Source organism: Loxodonta africana, chromosome 17 (genome assembly GCF_030014295.1).
Source record: "Loxodonta africana isolate mLoxAfr1 chromosome 17, mLoxAfr1.hap2, whole genome shotgun sequence".
NCBI lineage: Eukaryota > Metazoa > Chordata > Mammalia > Proboscidea > Elephantidae > Loxodonta > Loxodonta africana.
In genome coordinates, this window is record NC_087358.1 from 74,702,259 (window position 1) to 74,729,536 (window position 27,278).

General features: G+C 42.1%; 1 protein-coding gene across 1 annotated transcript in view; it reads left to right on the forward strand.

Annotated features, from left to right (window-relative positions):
- Positions 1 to 232: 232 nt before the first annotated feature.
- VPS36 (vacuolar protein sorting 36 homolog) overlaps positions 233 to 27,278 on the forward strand; it is a 53,243-nt gene continuing 26,197 nt past the window's right edge. Inside the window, exons 1-3 of the mRNA XM_064270189.1 lie at positions 233 to 384; positions 17,151 to 17,219; positions 20,263 to 20,333. Of these exons, the coding sequence (XP_064126259.1) occupies positions 289 to 384; positions 17,151 to 17,219; positions 20,263 to 20,333 (236 nt within the window). The 5' untranslated portion in view covers positions 233 to 288. The remainder of the gene's footprint in view (positions 385 to 17,150; positions 17,220 to 20,262; positions 20,334 to 27,278) is intronic.

Consider the following 27,278-nt stretch of genomic DNA (forward strand, 5'->3'; position numbering starts at 1 on the left):
GGGCTTCCTCAAAGTCACTTTTATGGTCTCGGTTTGTGACCCAGTTGGACAAAGAACGGGGTTGACGTGCAGGTCGAGAAGGCCGTTGGCAGACAGGCGGCCAGGGGGCGCTCCAAGCACGTCTCCAAGTCCTCTCCACAGCGCCCCCGGCCAGGCCGCTCCCAGCGCCCCCCACGCTGCCGCCTCTGCACGGCCGCCCGCCGCCAGGGGGCGCCGCAGGCTGCCTGGCGCTCGGCTCTCGGCTTGGGAGCGCCGGCACTGGTGAGCGGTGGAGCCCGCCTAGCGGCCATGGACCGGTTCCTGTGGACCAGCGGCCTCCTGGAGATCAACGAGACCCTGGTGATCCAGCAGCGCGGGGTGCGCATCTACGACGGCGAGGAGAAGGTAAGGCGGTCGCCTACCCGCGGTCGGCCTCCTGAGAGCCTGGCGGAAGCGGGCTCCCCGGCGGACGCGCGTCCCCGCCGGGCCGGCCTTCCGTCCGCCCGGCCCTGCGGCCCCGGCCTGGCTCTCTGGCCCGGCCGCGGAGGCGCGCAGTCCGCCGGCTGGCCTCCCGCAGCCCTGGCGCCTCGGTGCGGGGCCAGGAGAGCGGCCGCCGCGCCGCCGGTTCGCATCCCGCTGACTCCCGGCGTCCGCGCCCCGCGGCCTGGAGCGCGCGGGCGGGGCCCACGGTGCCGTCTCCGACTTTGGAAGCGTTCCCAGGAAGCGCGGGGCGTGCTGGCTCCCCCTCCACCCCCGCCTCGCTGAGATGGTACTTGTGACTCCACAGCTTGTGTATGCTGGTGAGAATATCGCATTGTTTTCATGCATGGAGTAGTAATGGTGACGACAGATTTCTTTGGCATTATTTCAGGGAGGTTAAAGAGCTCGGCTGCTAACCAAAGGGTCGGCAGTTCGAATCCAGCAGCCGCTCCCTGGAAACCCTGTGGGGCAGTTCTTTGTCCTATAGGGTACCTGTGAGTCGGGATCGACTCCACCGCGCCGGGTTTTAATTACACTGATAAATAAAAAATAACTGGGACCGGCCAGTGCTGCCTTTTTGCTAGGAGAGTGCTGTGCCTGTAAGCTGCCCAGCTTTAGGTTGGCCGTTACGGGAGTCCGCATGGGTTACAAAACCTGACCTGGGGAAGGAAGAGGGTGAGAGATTTCTTTGAAAGGGTTTCATAAAAAGGTATCAGTGTCTTTCCCCGTTGAATGCCTTTGCTACAGGCTCTTGTTTTTTTTTATTTTTTAATTATTTTAGAAGGGAGTTTTGAGCGTTTGTTTTGTAAAGTGGTGTAGTAGTCCTGGTTTTCCACAGAAATACAGAAATAAGCCTTCGGAGGTGCATTTGCAAATTCAGAGGAGAAATAGTAACTGTAAGTACTGTAAACATTTTGTGAATACTTGAGTGAAAGTACAGAATATCTTGTTCTAGATGAAATGTATAAAATTGGAATTTGAGAAATTATTTAAACTTAGAGCTGACACTTTTAAAAGTTTTCACTTGCAACCTCTCATTCCTTGCAACTTTGTTAATGAAACATCTCCATTTTGTATATGTTTCTTTACTCATAGCTTCTTCTGGTTGATGCTTTAGGCTTCCTTCCTCCTATGTAATGGAGGTGGGGGTTACACAGCTATCAAGGGGCACAGCTGAAGTGGGTGGCCAGTCTTCTGACTCCCCTAGGGCACTTACTGTGGCACACAAGTTGCCCAAAGTCAGGGTTGACTTCTTAGCAACTTTTTTTTTTTTGAGTGCTGACATTATTGAGTCAGAGTTGTTCCCTTAAATAATTTGCTTGGACTTATTATTGTTAAGCTGCCTTCAAGAGGGTCCTGATTCATATACAGTGGGATCTGACTGTTGTGATCCATAGGGTTTTCATTTCCTGATTACTGGAACTAACTCACCAGGCCTTTCTTCCTAGTCTTCTTAGTCTGGAAGTGCTTCTGAAACCTGTTCAGCATCTTAGCAACGCACAAGCCTCCACTGACAAGTGGTGGCAGTGCTTGAAGTGCATAAGCTGGGAATTGAACCTGGGTCTCTCCTGCATGCTGTTGCAACCCTTTTATTACCTTAATCTCAAATTGGGTTTTGCACCTTTTTTTGGTTGGAGTGACAAGCTAATTTTTCCCCCCAACCATTTATACCTTTGGGATGGTTTTAAATGGAAGCTTAGTTTCCTCCCTGAGTGGTTTGATTATGCCTCCACGCTAAGAAGAGCTGAGCGCTAACAATGATAGATTGGCCTTCAAAGACTCCTCCAAAGCCACTCCCTGCAGGAGAAGCTGGAAACCAGCTTTTCAGAGCACCACACAATATACAAGTTAGGAACACGTTTGCCACCAGGCACTATAACTGTGATATGTTTAAAACAATATAAAATCACAACTGTTAGTACATGTATACAATAAAACATCGCTGAGCCAGCAAATCCTAGTTGTTCCTTTAAAATTTTTGCTGTTTGCTTTAGCAGAGAAGCAGGTATAGTGTCGGAGGTTTTAGAAGAAAGCCCTGGGGCAAACTTAGTTTGAGACCCTTTGATCTGGTCAGGAATTCTTAACTCCTAAAAACTGGGGTGGGAGAGAATCTTGAAATTGTAAAGGGCATTTAATTATGGTGGCCCAGGTCTGGACCTACTTAAACAGTTACTGAGCTGTTTGGTCCCTAGTATGACTGAGAGCCAGACTGATTCCTGGGGGAAAGCGCTGGGTCCTGGCTTCCTTACCTGCTGCAGGGCTCCCAGACCTCATGTGGTGCTGAAGACTCAGAGTTGCACTTTAGCCTCCGGATCTCATTCAGAATCTTTCACTGGCTCTCTTGGCCTAGGGGCTGCAGGCCAGGCTGCTTAGCCTTCTTTGTAACTTTCCATCCCAGCCCATTTCCTGGGCAGGAGTGTACATGGCTGTCTTCTAGACCAGTTGGACACTCCTGGAGGGCACAAAGTGTGTTACTCATCCTTGTATCTTATGACTCACTGTGGTGTGAAACGTATTTTTGTTTTTGACTGAATATACAGCACCTACAGTTTTTTACAGTATGTCAAAGGAGCCCTGGTGGCACAGTGGTTAAGTGCTTGCCTGATCACCGAAAGGTTGGTGGCTCAAATCCACCAGTGGCCCCATGGGAGAAAGATGTGGCAGTCTGCTTCCGTAAAGATTGTAGCCTTGGAAACCCTATAGGGCAGTTCTACTCTGTCCTGTAGGGTTGCTATGAGTCAGGGTAGACTGCAACAATGGGTTTGGTTTGGGTTTAGCAGTATGTGCGAGGAGGAATCCCTGGGTGGTGCAAATAGTTAAGTACTCAGCTACTAATTGAAAGGCTGGAAGTTCAAATCAACCCAGAGGCTCCTCGGAAGAAAGGCTGGGGATCTACTTCTAACAAGTCAGCTATTGAAAGCCCTATGGAGCACAGTTCTACTCTGACACACATGGGGTTGCCATGAGCCGGAGTCGACTCCATGGCAGCTGGTTTGGTTTTCTTGGTTTGTAAAGCCATAAGTTTTACATACAACCTCAGCAGTATGAGGTGGTAGTTTACTGAGTGAGAAAAATCATGCTCAGAGATAAAGTGACTTGTGTAAGATTCACAGTTAGTTATCATGGGAGACAGAATTTAAATCTCTTTTGACTGGACTCCCAAATTCTGTGCCTTGTTCACTATGCAGCATCATTTCAAAATATAGCAGTCACCAGTGCCAGGTTCTACAAAATGTTTAATAGAGCTCATCCTCCCAGAGGTGAGGAAACTGAGACCCTTAGTTTATCCTTGAGAAAATTGTGACTTTTGCAAGGTCACACAACCAGTAATTGGTGGAGCTGTGAGTAAATGTGTTTGCTTGTTTACACAGGCATGGTTTTCATGTGCCCGTTATGACTCTATAGTGAGTTGTTTTCATAAGCAGTGTAGACAGGTCCTTTGTTTCAGTTCCCAGGAGCTCCTAGGGCCTCAGCTAGTTTAAAAAATAATGTAAGAATGCTAGTCGTGGTGTGAAATAGTAAGTCTGAAGCACATACCAAAAAATTTAGAAAACATTCTCTTTCAGCCAGCTATTTCATTTTTACGAATTTACCTTTGGGAAATAATCTGAAATGCATAAAAATATTATGTACAAGGATGCCCATCTCAACATTATTTCCAATAGGGAAGAATTAGGACCTGTCTGAATGTCCACAATTGGGGTTGACTAATTAAATTATGATATGCCTACATTAGCATGACCAATTGCTAATGATGGGCTGTTAAGAAGCAGAATAGTAGTAGTCCTCTGGGGTCCCTGGGTGGTATAAGCAGTTAAGTTGCCCAGCTGCTAAGGAAAAGGTTGGCGATTTGAATCTACCCAGAGGTTCTTGGAAGAAAGGCCTAATGACCTGCTTCTCAAAAATCAGCCACTGGAAATCCCCCAGAGCACAGTTCTACTCTGTCACACATGGGGTCATTGTGAGTCAAAATCGACTTGATGGCAACTGGTTTTTATTTTGTTTAAAACAGACACTATATGTATGTATATATGTATATACGTATATACATACGTATATATATATATGCGTATGTATATAATCAGTCCTTATTTGGGGTGTCCCTATTTGCAAATTTGTTTACTTGTTAAAATTTATTTGTGACCCCCAGATCAACACCTGCAGCACTGTCTTGGTCATTTGCAGACGTGCAGAACAACAGAAAATTTGAGTTGCCTGATGCTTGAGCTCTCAGCTGAGGTGGAACAAGGTGATGCTCTGCCTTCTTGCTTCGGCACTCATACTGTGAACAAGTGTGCTTTTCACGGTCTATTTCATGCCACACTTTCTGCATTTTTGTGGTTTTTGTTGGTTATTTCGTTGTTTAAAATGGCCCCCAAGCGTAGTGCTGGCGTGCTGTCTCGTGTCCCTAAGCCAAGAAGGCTGTGATGTGCCATATGAAGAAAATATGCATTAGAAGAGCTTCTTTCAGGCGTGAGTTACAGGGCTGTTGGCTGTAAGTTCAGTGTTAATTAAGCAACAGTATGGTACATCCAGAAAAAAAGAAGGAAATCTGCCAGCCTGTACACGAGACCTCCCTGCCCTGGAGTGCTAGAAGAGCTTTTAGAGCACATGATAAAGAGGTGGAAAAGTGCCTAAATTTGTGGACTCTTGAGATGATGACTGATAAAAACAGCATCCAAAACCAAACCCACTGCCATCAAGTGATTCCGACTCACGGTGACCCCATAGGATAGAGTAGAAGTGCCCTATAGGGTTTCCAAGTTTGTAATCTTAATGGAAGCAGACTGCCACATCTTTCTCCCTCGAAGTGGCTGGTGGTTTCGAACCTTGGACCTTTTGGTTAGCAGCCAAGCGCTTAACCACTGTGCTACCAAGGGTCCCTAAAATAGCATAGTGAACATAAAAGTAGTGTTGTGGACAGCATCGCATCGAGGGGGAAAGCCAAAGAAATTTATGGTAACAAATTTACAGTCACACTCAGGGTCAGGAAACTGTTAAACCATTCCTGGCTAGTGTGTTATTTTCAAGAAATACTGCGTATTATTAATCATTTGTGAGAAATAGGTATTAAATAAGGTGTTTTTTTTTAACAGAAACACATAAAACAAGGTTACATATTGATTATTGACAAAAATGTGACCAGAAGCTTGCAGGAACTTAACCCTATATTTCCGCTAGGGACAGTGGCTCGGTATTCACTGATTCAGTGTTCACGGTGACTTTATAGAACATAACTACTGGAATGACCTCTGCGTGCCCGCGCACGCACGCACAGAGAGAGAGAATGACTGAATGAATAATTATATATAAATAATCCCAAAATGCTAGAGTTAACACTTAACACTGGCTGCTATGATTATGAGTGACTTCATTTTCTTTTGAAGATTTTTTAAAAAATACTTTCCGAGTTTTCAATAATGCACATATATTACTTTTATAACCAGAAAAATGTTAAACAAAAATAGAATAAGAACTTATTCTGTGAGTGCTTGCATTAGATCAGCTTTTAAATAGTTATAATGATTCCAGTGTTGAGTGTTGGAAGCAAACGGGCCTAAACTTGTCTATCAAGTTTAGATCATAATCCATTGGAATACCTGAAGGGAACGATTACACAATTTCTTCATTTACAACAGCAACATTTTACATTTGTTAATTGACATAGCAATGGAGCATACCCTGGCTTGAGTTTTACATGCACATCCTTATGCTCGGATTTCAGTAAGATAAAATGCAATTTCTTAGAGCAATTGTGCTCCAGTGTGACCTCATGTACTCTCATGTTAATAATATATTTGCTTTCAGAAAAGGGAAATCTTCACTCATTGGAAAAAAAGAGATTTTTAAAAATTTCTTAAACTCAACGATTTTGTTTTGCATAAACAAGATTAGCAAAAACATTTGAAGCCAGGTTGCACTAAGTGTGGGGAGTACCTGTGTGTTCTTCCTGATTCTGAGGAAGACGCGCAACTTTGTAAGGTCTTTTCTCTGAAGTGTTGAAGTACTTTGGTGGAATAATCTCTCACATAGCGTATTTAAACTAGGTGGTTTAGCGGGTCTCTTTTATCGCTAAGGTTGATTATCTGTATTATTAAAACATTAGTAATATAGTCATAGCTTAAAAAAGCAAAAAGCCCTTTTTTGTCGACTCGATTCCAACTCATAGCGACCCTATAGGATGAAGTAGAACTGCCCCATGGGCTTCCAAGGCTGAAACTCTTTATGGAAGCAGACTGCCACACCTTTCTCCCATGGAGCAGCTGGTGGGTTTGAACTGCCGACTTTTCAATTAGTAGCCAAGCGCTTAACAATTGCACCATTAGGGCTCCTTCGTTGCTTACTTTTAGAAAACACTTTTTAAAATGTATGTAAAAAAAGTGTGTTGGTTGTTATGCAGGGTCTTTTTTGAAAAATGTTTCTGTGTGTGCTTGATTTAACAAAAAATAATTTATATACACTTCAGATATGTCTATATCAAATTTAACTTTTTATTTTACTAGATAAGTAATAAAATTTTTAAGTATAGTTAAGCCGAAAGAAGAAACTTGAAATACTACCACCCATAAACAACTATTTTTTTGTATTCCGTGTGCATATGTTATTGTGCATGTGTGTGTGTAGTCATGCTATGTATGCTATTTTGAAATCTACTTTTTTCTGTATTAATATCGTGAGTATCTTGAAATATATTTAGTGTCAACTGCATACATAATTAAATATATGGTTATTTTTACTGGAGTATGGTATATAATCTGGAGCGCTGGTGGCACAGTGATTCAAACACTGGGCTGCTAACTGAAAGGTCAGCGGTGGTTCGAATCCACTGGCTGCTCAGCAGAAGAAAGATGTGGCCATCACCTTCTACAAAGATCTACAGCCATGGGAACCCTGTGGGCGGTTACACTCTGCCCTGCAGGGCTGCTGTGAGTCCGATTGGACTTAGCAGTAATGGGTTTTTTTTTTTTTAATGGTATATAATATGTTCTAATTTTTTTTTTTTTTAACGTCACATTTTCAACCACTGTCATGGATTGCATTCCGTCCGCCCAAAAATGTGTGTGTCAGTTGGGCTGGGCCATGATTCCCAGTATTGTGTGATTTTCCTGTATGTTGTAAATTCTGCCTCTATGATGTTAATGAGGGAGGATGGGTGGCAGTTGTGTTAGTGAGGCAGGACTCAACCTACAGGACTAGATTGTGTCTTGAGGCAATCGCTTGAAATATAAAAGATAAAAGCTAGCAGAGAGACAGTGGGACCTCATACCACCTAAAAAACAGCACCAGGAGCAGAGTGTGTCCTTTGGACCCAGGGTCCCTGCTCCTCCCGAGAAGCTCCTTGACCATGGGAAGATTGAGGACAAGGACCTTCTTCTAGAGCTGACAGAGAGAAAGCCTTTCCCTGGAGCTGACTCCTCGAATTTGGGCTTTTAGCCTACTTTGCTGTGAGGAAATAAATTTCTCCTGTTAAAGCCATCCACCTGTGGTATTTCTGTTATAGCAGCACTAGATGACTGAGGCAGCCGTACTATATGAAACTGAAATTATTGTTTGTGGTCAACTGGACACTCACGGCAGCGCTTTCCTTAGAGTTGGTGTTAGGAGATAGTCTTACACACGGACCAGCCTTGTAACTTTAGAAATAACTAAAGACTCCCAGAAAGGAGTAGCCAAGTCCTGCCTTATGGCAAATTCCTACTTTTTAGTAATTAAAGAGAAACTTCCAGTATATTTCTTGTTTTTAACAGAAATGAAAGGGTTTGATTTATTAATTTCTTAGGTTTCATTTCTAAAACTGACTTATGTCATTTTCAGGGCATAATAACAAATTATGAGGATTAAAGATTTGGACCAAAAGACCTAAAGACTTACCTTTGTGATTGTATTGTAGTTTAAAAAGTTTTTTAAATGCATATTTTGAGTAGGTAATACAAGTCCCAGGATACAAAGTTCAAAAGACTGACCTCAAAGAGTATAAAGTTGAAAGTTTCTCTCTCACCCTGTCTGTTGGTTACCAGTTCTTTTCAGAGTCAACCAGTGTTACCATTCTAGAGAACGTGTATATGTATACAACAGGTATTTGTGTGAAAGATAGCGTTTTCTTTTTTGAAATACACATTTGTAATATACTATGCATACTCTTCTTAACCATGCCTTTTCCACTTAATGGTCTACTAACAATTCCATATTTTAACTGAAAGCACTTTTTTTTTTTTTTTTTTACATTTTTAACAACTCTGAGTTAGGATACATCTTGCAGCCACTGGCATCTTAGATTTTATCAAATACAGTAAATATATAAATGTACAGTATGTATATTCTTCTTAATGAACGTGTAGTAGTCCATTGTGTGGAGGTACATATTCCTATTGATGGACGTTTAAATTGTTTCCTATCTTTTGCTTTTACAAATAGCAATGAATAACATAGTGAGCCCTGTTGGTGCAGTGGTTAAGTGTTTGGCTGCTGCCCAGAGGTCGGCACTTTGAATCCACCAGCCGCTGCTTGTAAACCCAATGGGGCAGTTCATCTCTGTACTATAGGGCCACTATGAGTCAGAATCAACTTGATGGCAATGGATTTTTATATATCATCTTAAGGAGTTCTGGTGCAGTGGTTAAGCACTTGGCTGCTAATGGCAAGGTCTGTGGTTTGAACCCATCAAGTGCTCTGCAAGAGAAAGATTACAAGCTTTGGAAACTCTATGACGCAGTTCTAGTCTGTCCTCTAGGGTCGCTCTAAGTTGGAATTGCCTCAATGGCAAGGAGTTTATATATCATCTTCAGGAGCCCTGGTGGTGCAGTGGTTACAACACTTGGCTACTAACTGAAAGGTCGGTAGTTTCTGCTTAGGAGAAAAGACCTGGAGATCTGCTTCCATAAAGAAAACAGCCTAGAAAACCCTCTGAGGTAGCTCTGCTCTCACTATGAGTTGGAATCGGCTAGATGGCACACAGTATACCTTGCACACGTGTGAATTTATCTGTAGGATAAACCCCTAGAAGTGTAATTATTGGGTCAATAGAAGTGCAATATTGGATTTTTTTTTTTTTTTTAATTTATTGTGCTTTAGGTGAAAGCATACAGCTCAAGTTAATTTCCCATACAAAAATTTATAGACATATTGTTTTGTGGCCTTAGTTGCAATCCCTAACAGCACACTCCCCTTTTCCACCCCGGGTTTCCTGTGTCCATTCCACCAGCTCCTATCCCTTTCTGCTTCTTATCCCGCCTCCAGACAGGAGCTGCCCATTTAGCCTTGTGTATTTACATGAAATGAGAAGCACACTCTTCGTATTATTTTATGTTTTATAGTCCAGTCTAATCTTTGTCTAAAGAGTTGGCTTTGGGAATGGCTTTAGTTCTGGGTTAAGACTGATTTGATTTTGGGCCTTTCTTCTTTTTGGATGTGTGCATTTATTGATATAAATTGACCTCTGAGCACTGTCTCACTGTGTCCCAAAGGTTCTGGTAGGATGTGTTTTCATTCTCACTTGATTCTATGAATTTCTTTATTCCGTCCTTAATTTCTTCTGTAACCCAGTAGTTGTTGAGCAAGGTGTTCAAGTTTCCATTTATTCGATTTTTTTTCCTTGCTTTTTCTGTTATTGTTTTCTACTTTATGGCTTTATGGTCAGAAAAGATGCTTTGTAATATTTCGATGTTCTGGATTCTGTTAAGGCTTGCTTTGTGGCCTAATGTGCGGTCTATTCTGGAGAATATTCCGTGTGCCTAGGAAAACAGTGTATACTTGCCTGTTGTTGGGTGGAGTGTTTGTTTATGTCTATGAGGTTAAACTGATTGATTGTGGCATTTTGGGGAAGGGAAATGAGGATGATATTAGTGAGGTCTAACACATTATTAGGAATATCTGAATGTGCACTTCAACCCTCCAGATGCCTCCTATCCCCAATACCAGACAGAGGGGCTTCAATCTCCCAATCTAAACAGATAGAGATGTCTGCATCCCCTCCCCAGAACCAGGGTGCACCAACCAGAGACAGACAACATCCAGACAGACAAAAACGATGGCCACCACACACTCACATGCCTGCCCAAACTCTAGAGTCACCAAGACCAAGGGTTCCTCCTTGCGGTCACAAATGCAATGATGGAACTGAACTGGGTAACAATTAAGAATCGAAACCCTGCAAAAGCAACCACAAACTTCAGGCCCCCATATGTAAGGACACAAGAAAGAAAAGTACTGAAGAGTCAAAAACATACTGACTGGGCAGATGGCCAGGATTTCTACTAGATGACACCAGAGACCAATAGAAGGGCCTCCTGAGAGAATAGTTTAAAAACGAGAGGAAAGAAAAAAAAAAAGTCAAGGTAGTAGACTATCAGAGCACTTTCAAAGCCTCCCCATGGGGATGCATGACCTGTTCTGGGGTGCTTTCCGTGGCCTCCTATCAGAGGCTTGTAACCCACTCAGTTTACCGGAGTGCTCGCTGTGACCCTCTGGTGCGGTTTGTGGCCCACTTGGTGGGCACTTTCCATGGCTCTATCTGAGGTCTGTGACCCACCTTTGGGATATGGGGTGATGAGCCCCTAACAAGGACTCACTCCTTGTCTCCAGCTCACCTTTCACAAAAGGCAAATGACCGAAACGCTCTCCACGAACCCCTCTTTGTTGGGGCTTGCGAGCCATTTGGTGGAAAGAGGAAAGAAGAAGAGAGAAAAAAACTGGAGCATGAGAGACCAATAGACGGCCTCCTGAGAGAATAGTTTAAAATGAAAGGAAAGAAAAAAATCAAGGAAGTAGACCATCGGAGCACTCTCCATGGCCTCCCGCTGGGGTACGTGACCTGCATCAGAGCACTCTCCACGGCCTCCTCCTACCGGAGGCTTGTGACCCCCCTCAACTTACTGGAGTGCTCCGGTGACCCTCTGGTGTGGTTCCTGGCCCACTCAGTGGGTGCTCTCTGTGGCTCTGTCTGAGGTCCATGACCCACCCTTGGGATGTGGGGTGATGAGCCCCTAACAAGGCCTTACTCCTTGTTCCCAACTCTCCTTTTGTGAAAGGCAAATGACTGGAATGCTCTCCACGAACCCCCCTTCATTGGGGCTCGTGACCTGTTTGATGGAAAGAGGAAAAAAGAAGAGAGTAAAAAACGGGAGACAAGGTACACAGAAAAAGGATAATAAAAGTTGCTGAAGGGGTAAAGAGGACTGAGGGGCAGAGTCTCCCTAACTTACTGCTTCGAGGAGACACCAGACAAAAAAAGGTCTGGGCAGCTGCTTGTCTCTGAGTAGAGGTCCGTTCTGGAGGCTCCGTCCCTCTGGTCTGCGTCCCCTAATGGGGGGCTAATTTGAGCCACTAGTCTCCTGGCTGGCTCGCCAAATTTTGTTACCAATCGCCAGTCTGACACAAAGGGTGCTTGTCTTTTCCCAAGTAAGAACACACTTAGCTTCAGCAGGGTTTATTTTGCTTGAGTCAAACAAAAGGAGTCAGTGGGGGACTAAGCCTCTCCAAAAGACTGACTCGAAAAGGGAAGCAAGGCTAGGGCTTATATGGGTTTGGTGGAGACAGTAATGAATATTTAGTGGGCTTCTTTCAAGGGGTAGGTACTTCTCAGAATGGCGGTGCATGCTAATTAGGTTGCATGCACATCTGGAATCCAAGGTGGAACCTGCTGATATTCAAGATGGAGTCCTCTCAGCAGCCCTTGGCATCATTTATTATGGGGTATGGCACAAGTGCACTGATCTTTGGCAGTACATCACCATCTTTGGAGGGCTAAGGAAGGTTAAACAGCGGTCGCATTTTATTCTTGCGTGCATGCAGGAGCCTGTAAAGGGGGAGGGGACTAGAAAAACACTAAGAAAAAAAAAGAAAAACACTAAGAAGGAGATGATAATTCATGGGTTGTTTTCACCTTATCTCCTGTTGACAGGGCATGGTTCCTGTTTACCCAACTTCTAGATGGTAATCTTTTAACAGCTCTTTTGTTCTGTCAGCACAGTTAAACCAGTCTGTCTCAGTATCTTTATTGAGCTTCTTTTTGAATGTTCTGTCCTTCACTGAAAGTGGTGTGTTGAAGTCTCCTATTATTGTCGAGCTGTCCATTTCTCTTTTCAATGCTGTTAGAGTTTGTTTTATGTATTTTGGAGCCCTGTTGTTGGGTGCATAAATATTTATGGTGGTTTTGTCCTCCAGGTGTATTGACCCTTTAATCATTATATAGTGTCCTTCCTTATCCTTTGTGGTAGATTTTGCTTTAAAGGCTATTTTGTCAGATATTGCCACTCCTGCTCTTTTTTCATTGTTGTTTGCTTGATATATTTTTTTTCCATTCTTTGAGTGAGTGTTTGTGTCTTTGAGTCTAAAGCATGTCTCGTGTAGGCAGCATGTAGAGAGATCATTTTTTTAATCCGTTCTGCCACTCTGCCTTTTTGTTGGTGCATTTAGTCCATTTACATTCAGTGTCATTATCGATAGGTATGAGTTTACTGCTGTCGTTTTGATGTATGTTTGGGGGGGTATTGACAGTTTCTTTGTTCCACTTAATTTTCTGTGCTGCGTCATTTTTATTTATGTATTTTCATCTTTTTCACTGTTGTTGAATTTGTATTTGCTGAGTCTTTGTTTTTCTTTTTTTATTTTGATGTGCAGGTTTGTTTTGTTTGTAGTTGCCTTAAAATCTACCTCTATTTTTCTAAGTTTAAACTAAATCTTTTATTTCTTGATATTGCCTTAATTTCCTCTCCATGTGAAAGTTTATGACTACAGTATTTAGTTCCTCTTTTTGTTTTAATGTCATCTTTTACATATTGACATCTCTGTTTCCCTATTTTCAGTGTTTTATCTTTGACTTATTTTTGTGACTTCCCTATCTGGGTTGATATCTGATTGTTCTGTCCTGTGTTCTAGTCTTGGGTTGTTATCTGATATTATTGATTCTCTAACTGGAGGACACTCTTTAGTATTTCTTATAATTTTGGTTTGGTTTCTACAAATTCCCTTAAGTTATGTTTATCTGGAAATGCCCTCATTTTGCCTTCATATTTGAGAGATAGTTTTGCTGGGTATATAATTCTTGGTTGGTAATTTTTTTTCTTAAAAGGCTTTATGTATGTCATCCCATTGCCTTCTTGCCTGCATGGTTTCTGCGGAGTAGTCATAGCTTGGTCTTATTGACTGTACTTTGTAGGTGACTTTTCGTTTACCCCTAGCTGCTCTTAAAATTCTCTCTTTATCTTTGGTTTTGGCAAGTTTGATGATAATATGTCCTGGTGACTTTCTTTTGGGATCGACTCTGTGTAGGTTTGATGAGCTTCTTGAATAGGTATCTTCTCATCTTTCATGATTTCAGGAATGTTTTCTGCCAACAAATCACCAACAATTGTTTCTATATTTTCTGTCGTTTCCTCTCCGCACACCCCACCCCCCATTCTGGTACTCCAAGCACTTGTAAGTTATTTCTCTTGATAGAGTCCCACAGAATTCTTAGGGTTTCTTAATTTTTTTTAATTCTTTGTCTGATTTTTCCTCAAATAAATTGGGGTCAAGAGCTTTATCTTCAGTCTCACTAATTCTGACTTCCATAGCCTCAATCCTTCTGCTATGGCTTTCTACTGAGTTGTGTAATTCTGAAGTTTATTGTTAATCTTTTGTATTTGCTATTTACTGTCTCTGTGGATTCTAGCAGCCTGTTAAATTTGTCATTTTGCTCCTGTACACCCATTGTTATTGAGTTGATTCTGACTCATAGAGACCTATAGGACAGAGTAGAATTGCTCCCATAGGGTTTCCATGGAGCGCTGGGTGGATTAGAACTGCCAACCTTTTAGTTAGCACCTGTAGCTCTTAACCACTAGGCCACCAGTGTTTCCTGCCCTTAAACAACCTTCCTGTATTCCTCTATTGCTTTGTCTTTGTCTTCCTTTGCTTGGTCTGCTTTTTGCCTGATCTCTTTCCTGATCTTGAAGAGCTCTGTATATTAATCTTTTGCTATCTACCTCTGGTAATCCCAGGACCTTCTCTTCTTTTGGGAGGTTTCCTGGTTCTTTGTTTTGGTCACTTGCTGGAGCCATCCTGGTCTGCCTCTTTATGTGATTTGACATTCACTGTTGTCTCTGAGCCATCAATAAGTTATTTATTTATTGGATGTTTGCTAACTGTGTCCTAGCTTGTTGTTTTGTTCTGATATGCCCAAATAGGCTGGGCACATGAGCTACTTTGATTATTGGCGGCTTTGAAGCTCGCACGTACTGTCACGAGGTGGTTAGAGCTGCTACTAGGTATGTGAGCCCAGGAGTCCATTTACTTGTGTCAGTTCAACTCAGGTGTCCAGGTTGTTGGTCACCGAGTGTGTGGTGCAGGCTGTCACCTGCTGTCCTAGATGGGCAGGGCTACATAGGGGTGATTGGAGCAGGCACAGGTATCTGGCTGTAGTAGGGGGTTAATGTGCTAAAGAAGGTGGGGGCTGATGGCTGCCCCGAGTGCGACGTAGGTGGATGGGTTTTGCAGCCAAACTTTGGGCATCCAGTGCTATTGGCTGTAAGGACTGGGAGACACTGCTTATTCTCAGATCCCTGTCATAGGTGGCTAGTTGTGGTGGGTGAAGCTGCCAACCCTCAGGCCACTGGTGTGGGTGGGTGAGGACGCTGCTTAATGGATAGGGCGGTGGCAAATGTTACAAACCTGTCACTCCCCTTTAGCTGTTGCAGTTGAGAATAGGCTTCAGGTATATACCCTGCTATACTATGCTAATGAGGACCTATGCTGTAGAATGGGCCCACACAGGTCTAGGCAGAGGTGAAAGGCATTCGATGTCTGTGGAGCCCTCCAGCGAGGTCATGTGACAACACCCTAACACCTCCATCCACACTCCATCCAGAGAGCTCATGTGACAACACTCCAACTCCCCATCTGCGTTCCGTCCAGAGAGGTCATGTGACAATACCCTAACTCTCCACCTGCACTTGATCCAAGAGAGCTCATGTGACAACGCCCTAATTCCCCATCCACACTCCATCGGGAGAGCTCATGTGACAACACCCTAACTCCCCACCCACACTCCATCAGAAAAGCTCATGTGACAACACATTTTGACTTCATTCACTCATCCTCACATATTAAAAAAAAAAAAAAAAAACCCAGTGCCCTCGAGTCGATTCCGACTCATAGCGACCCTACAGGACAGGGTAGAACTGCCCCATAGAGTTTCCAAGGAGCGCCTGGAGGATTTGAACCGCCGACCCTTTGGGTTGCAGCCATAGCAGGTTTCCTCACATATTACCCCCCGCAAAAATAAAAACCAAACCCAGTGTCGTCTAGTCAGTTCTGACTCATCGTGACCCTGTAGGATAGAGTAGAACTGCCCCATATGGATCTCATTCTGTTCATTTTCTTTCATCTTTTGTTTGTGTGTATAAAAATAGTCTGAAAATGTTACTTCTGTAGTTCTTCGTGCATTCATACTCTTTGGTTTCAACATGGTGTTTCTACTGGTCCATTCATGAGAATGATGGTGATATTTTATTAGAAAATTATAAAAGTTAAATTTTGTATATCACTTACGATCTATTGGTAAATAATTTTGGCTTAAATTTCAAATAATATAAAATCAATACCTACCTTAAGTGAAGTTTCCGTGTGTCATGGATTGAATTATGTTCCCCCAAAAATGTGTGTATCAGTTTGGCTGGGCCATGATTCCCAGTATTGTGTGGTTGTCCTTCATTTTGTGATTGTAATTTTATGTTATAGAGGATTGGGGTGGGATTATAACACCCTTACCAGGTCACATCCCTGATCCAATGTAAAGGGACTTTCCCTGGGGTGTGGCCTGTACTATTTTTTATTTTGCAAGAGATGAAAGGGAAGCTAGCAGAGAGGGGGGAACTCGTACTACTAAGAAAGCAATGATGGGAGCAGAGCATGTCCTCTGGACCTGGGGTCCCTGTGCGGAGAAGCTCCTAGTCCAGGGGAAGATTGACGAGAAGGCTGACAGAGAGAAAAAGCCTTCCACTGGAACTGACACTCTGGATTTGGACTTGTAGCCTACTTTACTGTGAGGAAATAAATTGCTCTTTGTTAAAGCCATCCACTTGTGGTATTTCTGTTACAGCAGCACTAGATGACTAAGACACCATATGATCAGAAATAGAAGTCAGCAACATGTAAAAAAAAAAAAATTGGCATAGCTCCTTAGGTAAATAACATTTGGGGGTGGGAGTGTGGTGGCAAAAAACGTATAATATGTGCATTATTTGCATGAAAATACACTATATGTGTGTGTAGATGTATATATCACACATATTTTTGGGGAATAGATATATGATTATATTACTTGTGATATGCCACAGATTGCTTTTTTTTCTCATTAACTCTATCTTAGAATTCCGTGATAGTCCATATAGCTCTACTTCATCGTTCATTTTTACTTCTGCATGGATTCCCTGTTATGGATGTATCATAACTTGTTTAACCACTGCCCTGGTACACATCTAATTTGTTTGCAATTTGTACCTAATTCTATCAAAGCTGTATGTATATATATGTGTGTGTGTGTGTATATATGTATGTATGCATATACATATATATAACTCATGAAGCATATAGCATTGCTTCTCTTAAATTTGTGATAAACATAATTCTAAAATGTTTATATGAGTAACTTGTATAAGTCACAAGAACGTCTGGACATGTTATTAATATCTGTGATAATCTTATCTTTCTAGATAAAATTTGATGCCGGGACCCTCCTTCTTAGTACACACCGACTGATTTGGAGAGATCAGAAAAATCATGTAAGCCAGTTTTCTGCATCTGTCCTAGGTTTAGAATCACTAAGGGTTTTCTTTTCCTTTTTGGCAAAAGTGTAAATGGGTGCAATAAATTTTCATTTTCAGAATGTCAAAAGAGTGTACCCTAAATGAGCTCCCTGGATGGAGTGCAGGTAGGGAGTTAGGGTGTTGTCACGTGGGCTCTCTGGATAGAGCACAAGTGGGGAGCTAGGGTGCTGTCACATGAGCTCTGCTGATGGAATACAGGTGGGGAGCTAGGGTGTTGTCACATGAGCTCTGAGGATGGAGTACAGTTGGGGAGCTAGGATGTTGTCACATGAGCTCTGAGGATGGAGTGCAGGTGGGGAGTTAGGGTGTTGTCACATGAGCTCTGAGGATGGAGTACAGTTGGGGAGTTAGGATGTTGTCACATGGGATGTCTGGATGAAGTGCAGGTGGGGAGCTAAGGTGTTGTCATATGAGCTCTGAGGATGGAGTGTAGGTGGGGAGCTAGGGTGTTGTCACATAGGCTATCTGGATGGAGTGCAGATGGAGAGCTAGGTGTTGTCACATGGGCTGTCTGGATGGAGTGCAGGTGGGAAGTTAGGGTGTTGTCACATGAGCTCTCAGGATGGAGTACGGGTGGGGAGTTAGGGTGTTGTCACAAGCTCTCCTGATGGAGCGCAGGTGGGGAGCTAGGGTGTTGTTCACGTGGACTGTCTGGATGGAGTGCAAGTGGGGAGTTAGGATATTGTCACATGAACTCTCTGGATTGAGTACAGGCGGAGAGTTAGGGTGTTGTCACATGGACTGTCTGGATGGAGTGCAGGTGGGGAGTTAGGGTGTTGTCATATGAGCCCTCCGAATGGAGTTGGAAGAGTTAGAGTGTTGTCCCTTATTCGGCTCTAGAGAAGCCTATATAGTTACTAGATGGGAGATCATGGTGATTCCTTTTTTGTAATCACCACTGAAATCCTGCTCCATCCCTGATTATTCCTTCTGTAAGAACCTCTCATTAGTTGTGAAAGGTCCGTAAAAAAGGCTTATGTCCTCAGAACAGTTTGTTCTCCCAGGTTGTTGGTGAGAATCAGATGGATAGTTCTGCCATGAAATGCATGCTTTTACCTAGATGTTGAGAAAAACTGCCTCTAGGTCACTCAGCAAGGGGAAAACCCCCTTGCTTTTTAATTCCAGGAAAGGAGAGCAGGTTATGTCTATGTAGAGTTGATACCTCTATTCCAAAGAGCTTTAATTTGAAAGTATGTAGATATATCTCAATTTCAGCCTTTCCAGTAAGATAAGCTATCTTGTCTATGTTTTTTTCCTACACATGCCCTCCTGCCCCATGAAATTTTAATACCACAGGTAAACTAGTCTATTGTGGCCCTTTCAAAGGCCTCTAACCATTGCACTAAGACTTTTTTTGTTACTCAAGAGCCAAATTTTGCCCTCTTGGGGACAGTTTTCTATACCTAGAATGCGTGCACTAGACTTCTAATGCTGTTTACTTCTTTAAAAAGAAATATACATTCTGTAAAGCAATCTTTTTATGGTGAGGTGTTGTCCTTAAACTATATGTTTATAAAGTAATTAGTCTTAATATAATTTTTTGAATATCATATAAAGAGGCCAATTTGGACAAATCCTTAGACCTGTTATATGTCAGTAATATATAATATTATAAAAAATTAGATATACTCATAAAGGGAAGGTATGTCAGTATTTTTTGTTAAAAATTGTATGTGTTTGGAGGTGAAATATAGAAAATTATAAAGAAGAAAATCACCCATATAACACACTCCTTAAAATTGTTCAGATTATCTGTTTGAATTTTTGTTTTCTAAGTGATTATTATGTGAAAATGTTTTCATATAAATATTATTTTTGAAAGATGTACCCACTATTCATATCCTCTAAACAAACAAACAAACAAAAAAGGACCAACATACCCTCTAACCAAAACAAAACAAAAAAAAACTGTTCCCGTTGAGTCGATTCTGCCTCATAGCGACCCAACAAGACAGAGTAGAACTGTCCCATAGGGCTTCCAAGGAGTGGCTGATGGATTTGAACCTCTGACCTTTTGGTTAGCAGCCAACCTCTTAGCCACTGTGCCACCAGTGCTTCTCATACCCACTAGGATGGCTATTATCAGAAAAACGGAAAATAGCAAGTCTTGGCGAGAATGGGGAAAAATTGGAATCCTTGTGCTTTGTTGGTGGGGATGTAAAATGGTGCAGCTGCCATGCTGTGATAAACAGTTTGGTGGTTCCTTAAAAAGTTAAACATAGAACTATCATATGACCCAGCAATTCCACTCCTAGGTGTATTCCCAAAAGAGTTGAAAGCAGGGAGTCAAACAGATACTTGCACACCAGTGTTTGTTGTAGCACTATTCACAATAACCAGAAGGTGGGAACAACCCAATTGTCCATCAACAGGTGAAGGACAAACAAAATATGGTACATGCATACAATGGAATGTTACCCGGCCATAAAGAAAAATGAAGTTCTGATATATGCTAGAACAGGGATGAACCTTGAAAACATTACACTAAGTGAAATAAGTCAGACACAAAAGGACAAACAATGTATGAAATATCTAGAATAGGCAAATGCATAGAGATGAAAGTTGTGATTACCAGGGCCTTGGGCAGCGGGGGAGGGAAGTGGGAGTTGTTGCTGAAACCTTTTGGAAATGAGTGGTAGTGATGGTGGCACGACATGGTGAATGTAGTTAATGTCACTGAATTGTACACTTTAAAACAGCAATTTTTTAAATATATATTTTGCCGCAATAAATTTTTTTTTAAAAAGTACCTACTATAAAAACAAAGGTAGTTATAGCTATGTTTAAACTTAACTTCAATGTTCTTCCACAGAGCAAAATGCCATTGCACTATTGTTTTTATTTAATTTTTCGTAAGTTCATTTAAGGAATAAAATAACATTTTTAAATTGTTTTCATTATTGAGTATCTTATAGGTAAATGATACTCTATTAAATGCTACAAAACAAGGATTTCCGACAAGTCTTATGAGTCTTGTTTTCTGTTGATTTCTTCTTAGGAATGCTGCATGGCCATTCCTCTTTCTCAAATTGTGTTCATTGAAGAACAGGCGGCTGGAATTGGGAAAAGGTAAGGTCTGTATTCACAAAAAGATGTTTCCAGTCAAGCCGTTATCCTTAACTTAGCTGATTTATTGCTGTGCTGTAACTGCATACGTGGGACTATGTAGTCAAGCCACTTAAGAAGGTGTTTCCCTGCTTTAGTCTCATGATATAGCCAGTCATTCAGAAAACATGAAGAAAGTACTAAGATTTGCTTTGATACCTGTCTGAGTCATCTCGTGCTGCTATAACAGAAGTACCAGAAGTGGATGGCTTTAACAAAGAGAAGTTTATTCTCTCACAGTCTAGTAGGCTACAAGTCCGAATTCAGGGTGGTGGCTCAAGGGGAAGGCTTTCTCTCTCCCTTTTCTCTCTCCCTATTAGCTCTGGAGGAAGTCCTCGTCATCAATCTTTCCTCGGTCTGGGAGCATCTCAGTGTAGGAACCTTAGGTCCAAAGGACGCACTCTGCTCCCGGCACTGCATTCTTGGTGGTATGAGGTCCCCGTCTTTTATATCTCAAAAGAGATTGGCTTAAGACACTATCTAATCTTTTAGACCTCATCAGTATAACTGCCGCTAATCCATCTTATTACATCATAGTGATGGGATTTACAACACGTAGGGAAATCACAACAGAAGATAAAATGGTAGACGGTCATACAACCATACAAGGGAATCATGACCTAGCCAAGTTGACAGATATTTTAGGGGACACAGTTCAATCCATGACAGTATCGTTGGGTCATTATACATAGAGGTAAGGTCTGTATTCACAAAAAGATGTTTCCAGTCAAGCCGTTATCCTTAACTTAGCTGATTTATTGCTGTGCTGTAACATATTGTACATATTTCCAGACCGTTGGCTTTCACATGTCTATGTACCAGCTTTTCAGTACTTAAATTCAAAAGTGACCCATCTAAGAAAAATAACTGGCTTTGCTCCTATTTCTAGATGATCATTAAGTTTAATAACTCATGTTGACTTTTTCAGGAATCACTGTTAGAGTGTATTAGTAATTGTCCAAGCTGGAACATTTATAAGAGTAATAGGGGCAGCAAGCACAAAATCAGACTGACCCAGGCACATCAGGAGATGTGGTCACTCTGGTTTAAAGCTATAGGTTCAAGTGTTTCTGTCTGTTGAAGTATACCACTATTTTAGGCTCTCTATTTTAAGCGTGTTTTTTTATTTTAAGTGTATGTATTGAGGGAGACTTAGAGACAAATATTGCTAGTTTGGATTTTTTTCCCCATATAGGTCTTTCTTTAGCTTTAGCGTAATTAGACACTTCAATAGAAGTTAAACAAATGTTGAATGTCACTGGAAATGCAATGTGCATCTCAATTATATCATTACAGCAGCCATAAAAGATCATTTATTTGACATGAAAGAAACTAATCAACATTGTGAAAAGATCAATAAGCTATAGATTTGTAAATTGTTCCTTTAATTTATATTTCCCCCATTGCTTTCTTTTCTCCATCTTACTAAGTTATAGAAAGTAAAACTTAGAGGGTGTTCCAGATCATTTGAATTTTCCTCTGCTGTATTCCAAGGAAATCTGAACTCTATAACAAAAGTATTTAAAATATTTACCTTCACATTAATGCCTTGTTTTTTTTTTAGACATCCTCAGTGAGGAGGAATTCAATAATATGCAGGGTTAACTTTTCTCAAATATTCTCTTTAATCCCAGGGCCCCCTCCCCCTCCAAAAAACCAAAAAACAATGACTATATCTTATTGATTCTGTGCAATAAGGATAAGCATGAATCTAGTCCCCAAAATGTAGAGATTATTCCAGTTCTCACCTTCCCACTTCTCCACCCTCGTTGCCAGCCACTTCACTGCACTCTCTCAGAGCTCACAAGTTAAAAGGACACTGTCCTTCAGACTGTCAAATAGGCAGACACCAGCTGCAAGTTTAGGGAGTCCACACAGCACCCCAACCTTCTGACCCGCCGGCCACCAATTCGGGCTGGTTTCCTACTGCTCTTTCAGGATGCCAGCTGCCAGCTCAGGAGTCCACACGATGCCCTTAGTTTCTGACCTGCCAGCTTTTACTGCCCCTTCAGGTTCAATAATTCGCTGGAATGACACAAGGAATTCACAGAGCATATACCATACTTATGACTACAGATTATTATAGCCAAAAAGGATATAAACAGAGACGCATAGGGTGAGGTCTGGGAGGGTTTCCGATGTGAATTTTCCATATCCTAAGGGACATGCTGCCCTCTTGAGAGCAGATGTTCTCGTCAACGAGGAAGCTCTGAACACTTCCGTATTCAAGGCTTTTATCAGCCAGCCTTGCATGATAGACTGAATCATGCCTTCTGAGGCTAGTTGATATCATCCTACCAAGTGAGTCTTTTCTGGTCTGGCCAGCCCCTACTCAGCAGCTCAGATTCTCAGGTGTGTCTTGAAAGTCCCAGATTAATGCACCCCAGTTATTTCAACGGTTATTTCTCTAGAGCTAAGGACAAAAGCCACCTTACTTTAGGTAAATCTAGGTCTTTTTCCCTACAGATTCTAAGATGTATGAATATCTTTTGTCCTTTAATCTGAACTCAAGATGCCTCTTTCATTTGGTGGATTATAAATTTGATAAAATATGGTAATTGAATGACCTAATGAATGAATATATGAAAAAATGGCATGGATCTTTTATTCTTACTCTGGAATTTTTGGCTTCATTTTGCATCATAATCTTTTAGCTTTTCATTGGATTTCCTTTGGCAGAATCTGATAGTAGGGCTTAGGCTTTTTTAGTTTTTCAGATTGTTGATGCTTTTGCTCAATCACCCTATCCTGACTGGCATAGTTTTGTTGCCTGGATTAATGATTTACTTCAAACAGTCCTGCGATTCTGCTTGCACAGTTTATTTGCTCACTTCGCTGAATGATGTTCACCACAGAGGAATAGATGAAGAAGTCTTACAAGGCTGGCCCCAGCTCACTGACCACAGCATTCATCACACTGAGAAGGGCCCAAAACCCAGTGATCAGTTTTACAGTGGTATTTAGGCAACTATATGGCCCTAAACAAAGGAAATTATAATTGAGTAATAGGCGTATCTGTAATGTGATCATAAAGAAAAAGCTGTACACTGGGTATCCAAGGTATTTTGACTTTATGAGTGTTTTTAGTTTTTCTTGTTATAAAGATAATATTTTTAATGGACAGGTGAGGAAAACAGATTTAAAAAGAAAACGAATACAGTGGTAATTTTTTATAGCATAGATGATAATGGTGGTCATAAAGATAATGGAGTTTGTGTTCTTAGGGCAAAAACAATTTTGGAGAATTGTTTTTACAATTGGGTATCTTTCTAGATTATGCTGTTGATTGAGTGGCATTTTCCAGCAAATGACACAGTAGAATGTTAGTTTTGGATGGAGTTTTAATAGAATGTCAGCTGGCTGGTTTTACACAGATAAGTTTTCTCATGAGTAAGGTAGTGCGCTTTGGCAGAAATCACAAGCACCCTTGGAACCTCTGGGGATGACAGTGTAGATGGAAAACCCTCATCATATACCACCCAGAATTTAGCAAATTTCTTTGAACTTATTTTCTAAAACCACGTTTGTATTTTATCTATAGAGCTAGTAATTGGAAATTTTTTGGTTCATTAATAAAAACAACAAAGCCGTTGCTTTCGAGTGGAGTGACCATTTAGGACAGGGTAGAACCGCCCCATAGGGTTTCCAAGGAGCAGCTGGTGGATTTGAACTGCCGACCTTTTGGATAGCAACCTGAGCTCTTAACCACTGTGCCACCAGGGCTCCTTTTTGGTTCATGGTAAGTTTTAGATAGAAATGTTCATGAAAGGTTTATTAACCCTGAATTCATACAGATTTTTTAAAATAAATTTTATTTTGTTGTTGAGAATATACACAGTAAACATACACCAATTCATTAGTTTCTACATGTACTAAAACATTGATTACATTCCTCAAGTTGTGCAACCCATTTTCACCCTCCTTTTCTGAGTTGTTCCTCCCTTATTAACATAAACTCAAAGCCCCCTAAGGTTCCTATCTAATCTTTCAAGTTGGCTGTTGTCAAATTGATCCCATACACATAGCTCTTTTTTTTTTTTTTTTTATTGTGCATTAGGTGAAAGTTTACAAAGCAAAAAAAAGTTTATGGTCACAGGGTGGGTGGTACAAAACTCACTGAAGGTCCCAGGTGGGCAGGGCTGTGTGGGACTATACCAAGAAGGCACAAGGCTTGGGTTGTGGGGGTGGGCCAGGGGGGTATGTCACCTGTCCATGGGTGCCTGGTTGTAGGGCATAGGTCTCTCCACTAGACCACATCACTAGGGAGGTTGTGCAGCTGGTCCTCGGTCCTCTGGCACAGGTGGCTGTAGGGAGGAGCCATCCTCAGGCCCTAGTGGGGGTGGCCGAGGGAGTAGGAGGCCCCGCTGGACCTCAGGCCCTGGTGTGGGTGGCCAGAGCGGGTAGAAGGCGCTGTAGGTCTGTGGGCCCCCAGAGTGGATAGCTGAACGAAGAGGCTAGCGCCTCCAGTCCATGGACTCCCGGCTCAGGGCTAAGGTGGTGGCAAGCACTGCTGGACTGCGATCGTGTGCAAGGACGGGGGATGGCCAAGGAGGGTTTGGGGGGCCCCAAAGGTGCACGGGCCCCTGGCACACGGGCCTGGGGTGGGCAAGGTGAGTGTGGTGCGTGCACTTAACATTCACAGGCGAAAGCATTCCTACCTGGCTCTGGATGTGAGTACAGCATCGCTCCTGCTTGGTGCACCAGGTGATGGGGATTTTGCCTGGGAACTGCTTGCTTTGTCTCAATATGGCAGCACTGTGCAGGTTCTGATAGCAGGGTGTGGGTGATCTATAATTCTGTCTGTTGTATTGGTACTCTCCCTCCTTCCACTTTGTGCTCAGTCTGATTTTTGAACCTTGTCTTTGATGCTCAGGCTTCCAATGTTGTCATCTATATCCAATTCACTTGTTTTCTCTGGTCCTTGTTTTAAGAGGGACATTGTGAAGCATCTGACTACTGTCTTGGACAGCCTCTAGATCTTAAAAGAGCATAATGCTCAAGGAAGACTTTTTTTTTTTTAATTAGCTAAGCTAAATTATTGTTCAGTTTTAAGATAACTTCAGGGGCTATTCTTGGTTTAAGGTCTAAAGATTATCTCAGGGCAATAGTTTCAGGGGTTCATCTGCCCTCCATGGCTTTAGAAAGTCTAGAGTCTATGAGGATTTGAATTCTGTTCTCCATTCCCCACCTTTTGATCAGGATTCTCCTGTGAAACCTTTCATCAAAATTTTCAGTAACGGTAGCTGGTCACCATCCAGTTCTTCTGGTCTCCTGGCAAAGGAGGCAGTTTGTTCATAGAGGCAATTAGCCACACGTTCCATATACTCCTATTTGTGTCTCTCCTTCCTCTGTTGCTCCAGGTGAATAGAGATCAATTACTGTTCCTAAAATGGCTGCTTCCAAGGTTTTAAGACCCCAGGCACTATGCAATGAATAAGAGGTAGAAACAAACCTAAAAAACAAACCCATTGCCCTCAAGTTGATTCTGACTCACAGCAACTCTATATGACAGAGTAGAACTGCCCCATGTGATTTCTAAGGCGCACCTGGTAGATTCGAACTGCTGACCTTTTGGTTAGCAGCCATAGCTCTTAACCACTATGCCGCCAGGGTTTCTGGAGGTAGAACAGAAGCACTGAATACGTTATTCGGCCAATTAACTGGAATGTCCCATGAAACCATGACCCTAAACCTCCAAACCAAGAAACCAGATTCTCTGGGGTATTTGGTTGTATATAACCAGCCTCAACAGCTACTCTTTTTTTTTTTGTCATTGTTGTAAATATATCTATCACACAGCTTTTGCCAATTCAATCTTTTACAGGAGCACAACTTATTGACCATTAGAAAAATCACTACCCTTAATACAATTTTTCCATCACCGTTAACCCCCCTTTTCCCCTTCCCTCTCACCCCTGGTAACCACTTATAAACTTTAGTCTCTATGCATTCGCCATTTCTTGTCTTCTTATGTAAGTGAGTTATTTTGTGATTGGCATATTTCACTCAGCATAATGTCTTCAAGTTTCATCCATACTGTATAGCATGCATCAAGACTTCATTTCTCCTACAGGCTGGATAGTATTCCATTGTATGTATGTACCATATTTTGTTTATCCATTCATGTGTTGATGAGCATTTAGGTTGTTTCTACCTTTTGGCTACTGTGAATAGTGCTACTATGAACATTGGTGAACACGTCTCTTTTTGAGTCTCTGCTCTCAAGTCTTTTGGGTATATACCTAGGAGTGGAATTTCTGGATCATATAGTAGTGCTATTTTTATTTTTTTGAGGAACTACCATACTGTTTTCTACAAGGCTATGCCATTTTGCATTCCCCCCAGCAATGGAGATAAGGGTTCTAATTTCCCCACATCCTTGCCAACATTTGTTATTTTCTTTTGTCTTAGCCATCCTAAAAACTCAAAAACCAAACCCATTGCTGTCAAGTTGATTCTGTCTCATAGTGACCTTGTAGGACAGAGTAGAACTGCTCCATAGAATTTCCAGGGAGTGTCTGGTGGATTTGAACTGCTCGCCTTTTGGTTAGCAGCCATAGCACTTTAACCACTATGCCACTAGGGTTTCCTTACCCATCCTAGTAAGAGTGAAAATGATACCTCATTGTGGTTTTCATTTGCATCTCTCTGATGGCTAATGATGCTGAGAATTTTTTTTAATTGAACTTTAGATGAAGGTTTACAGAACAAATTAGTTTCTCATCAAACAGTACACACGTTGTATGACATTAACAACCCCACAACATGTCAACTGTCTCCCTTCTCAGCCCTGGGTTTCCTGTTACTAGCGTCCTGTTCCCTCCTACCTTCCAGTCTCTGCCCCAGGGCTGGTGTACCCCTTTAGTCTTGTTTTGTTCCATGTGACTGTTCAATCTTTGGCTGAAGGAT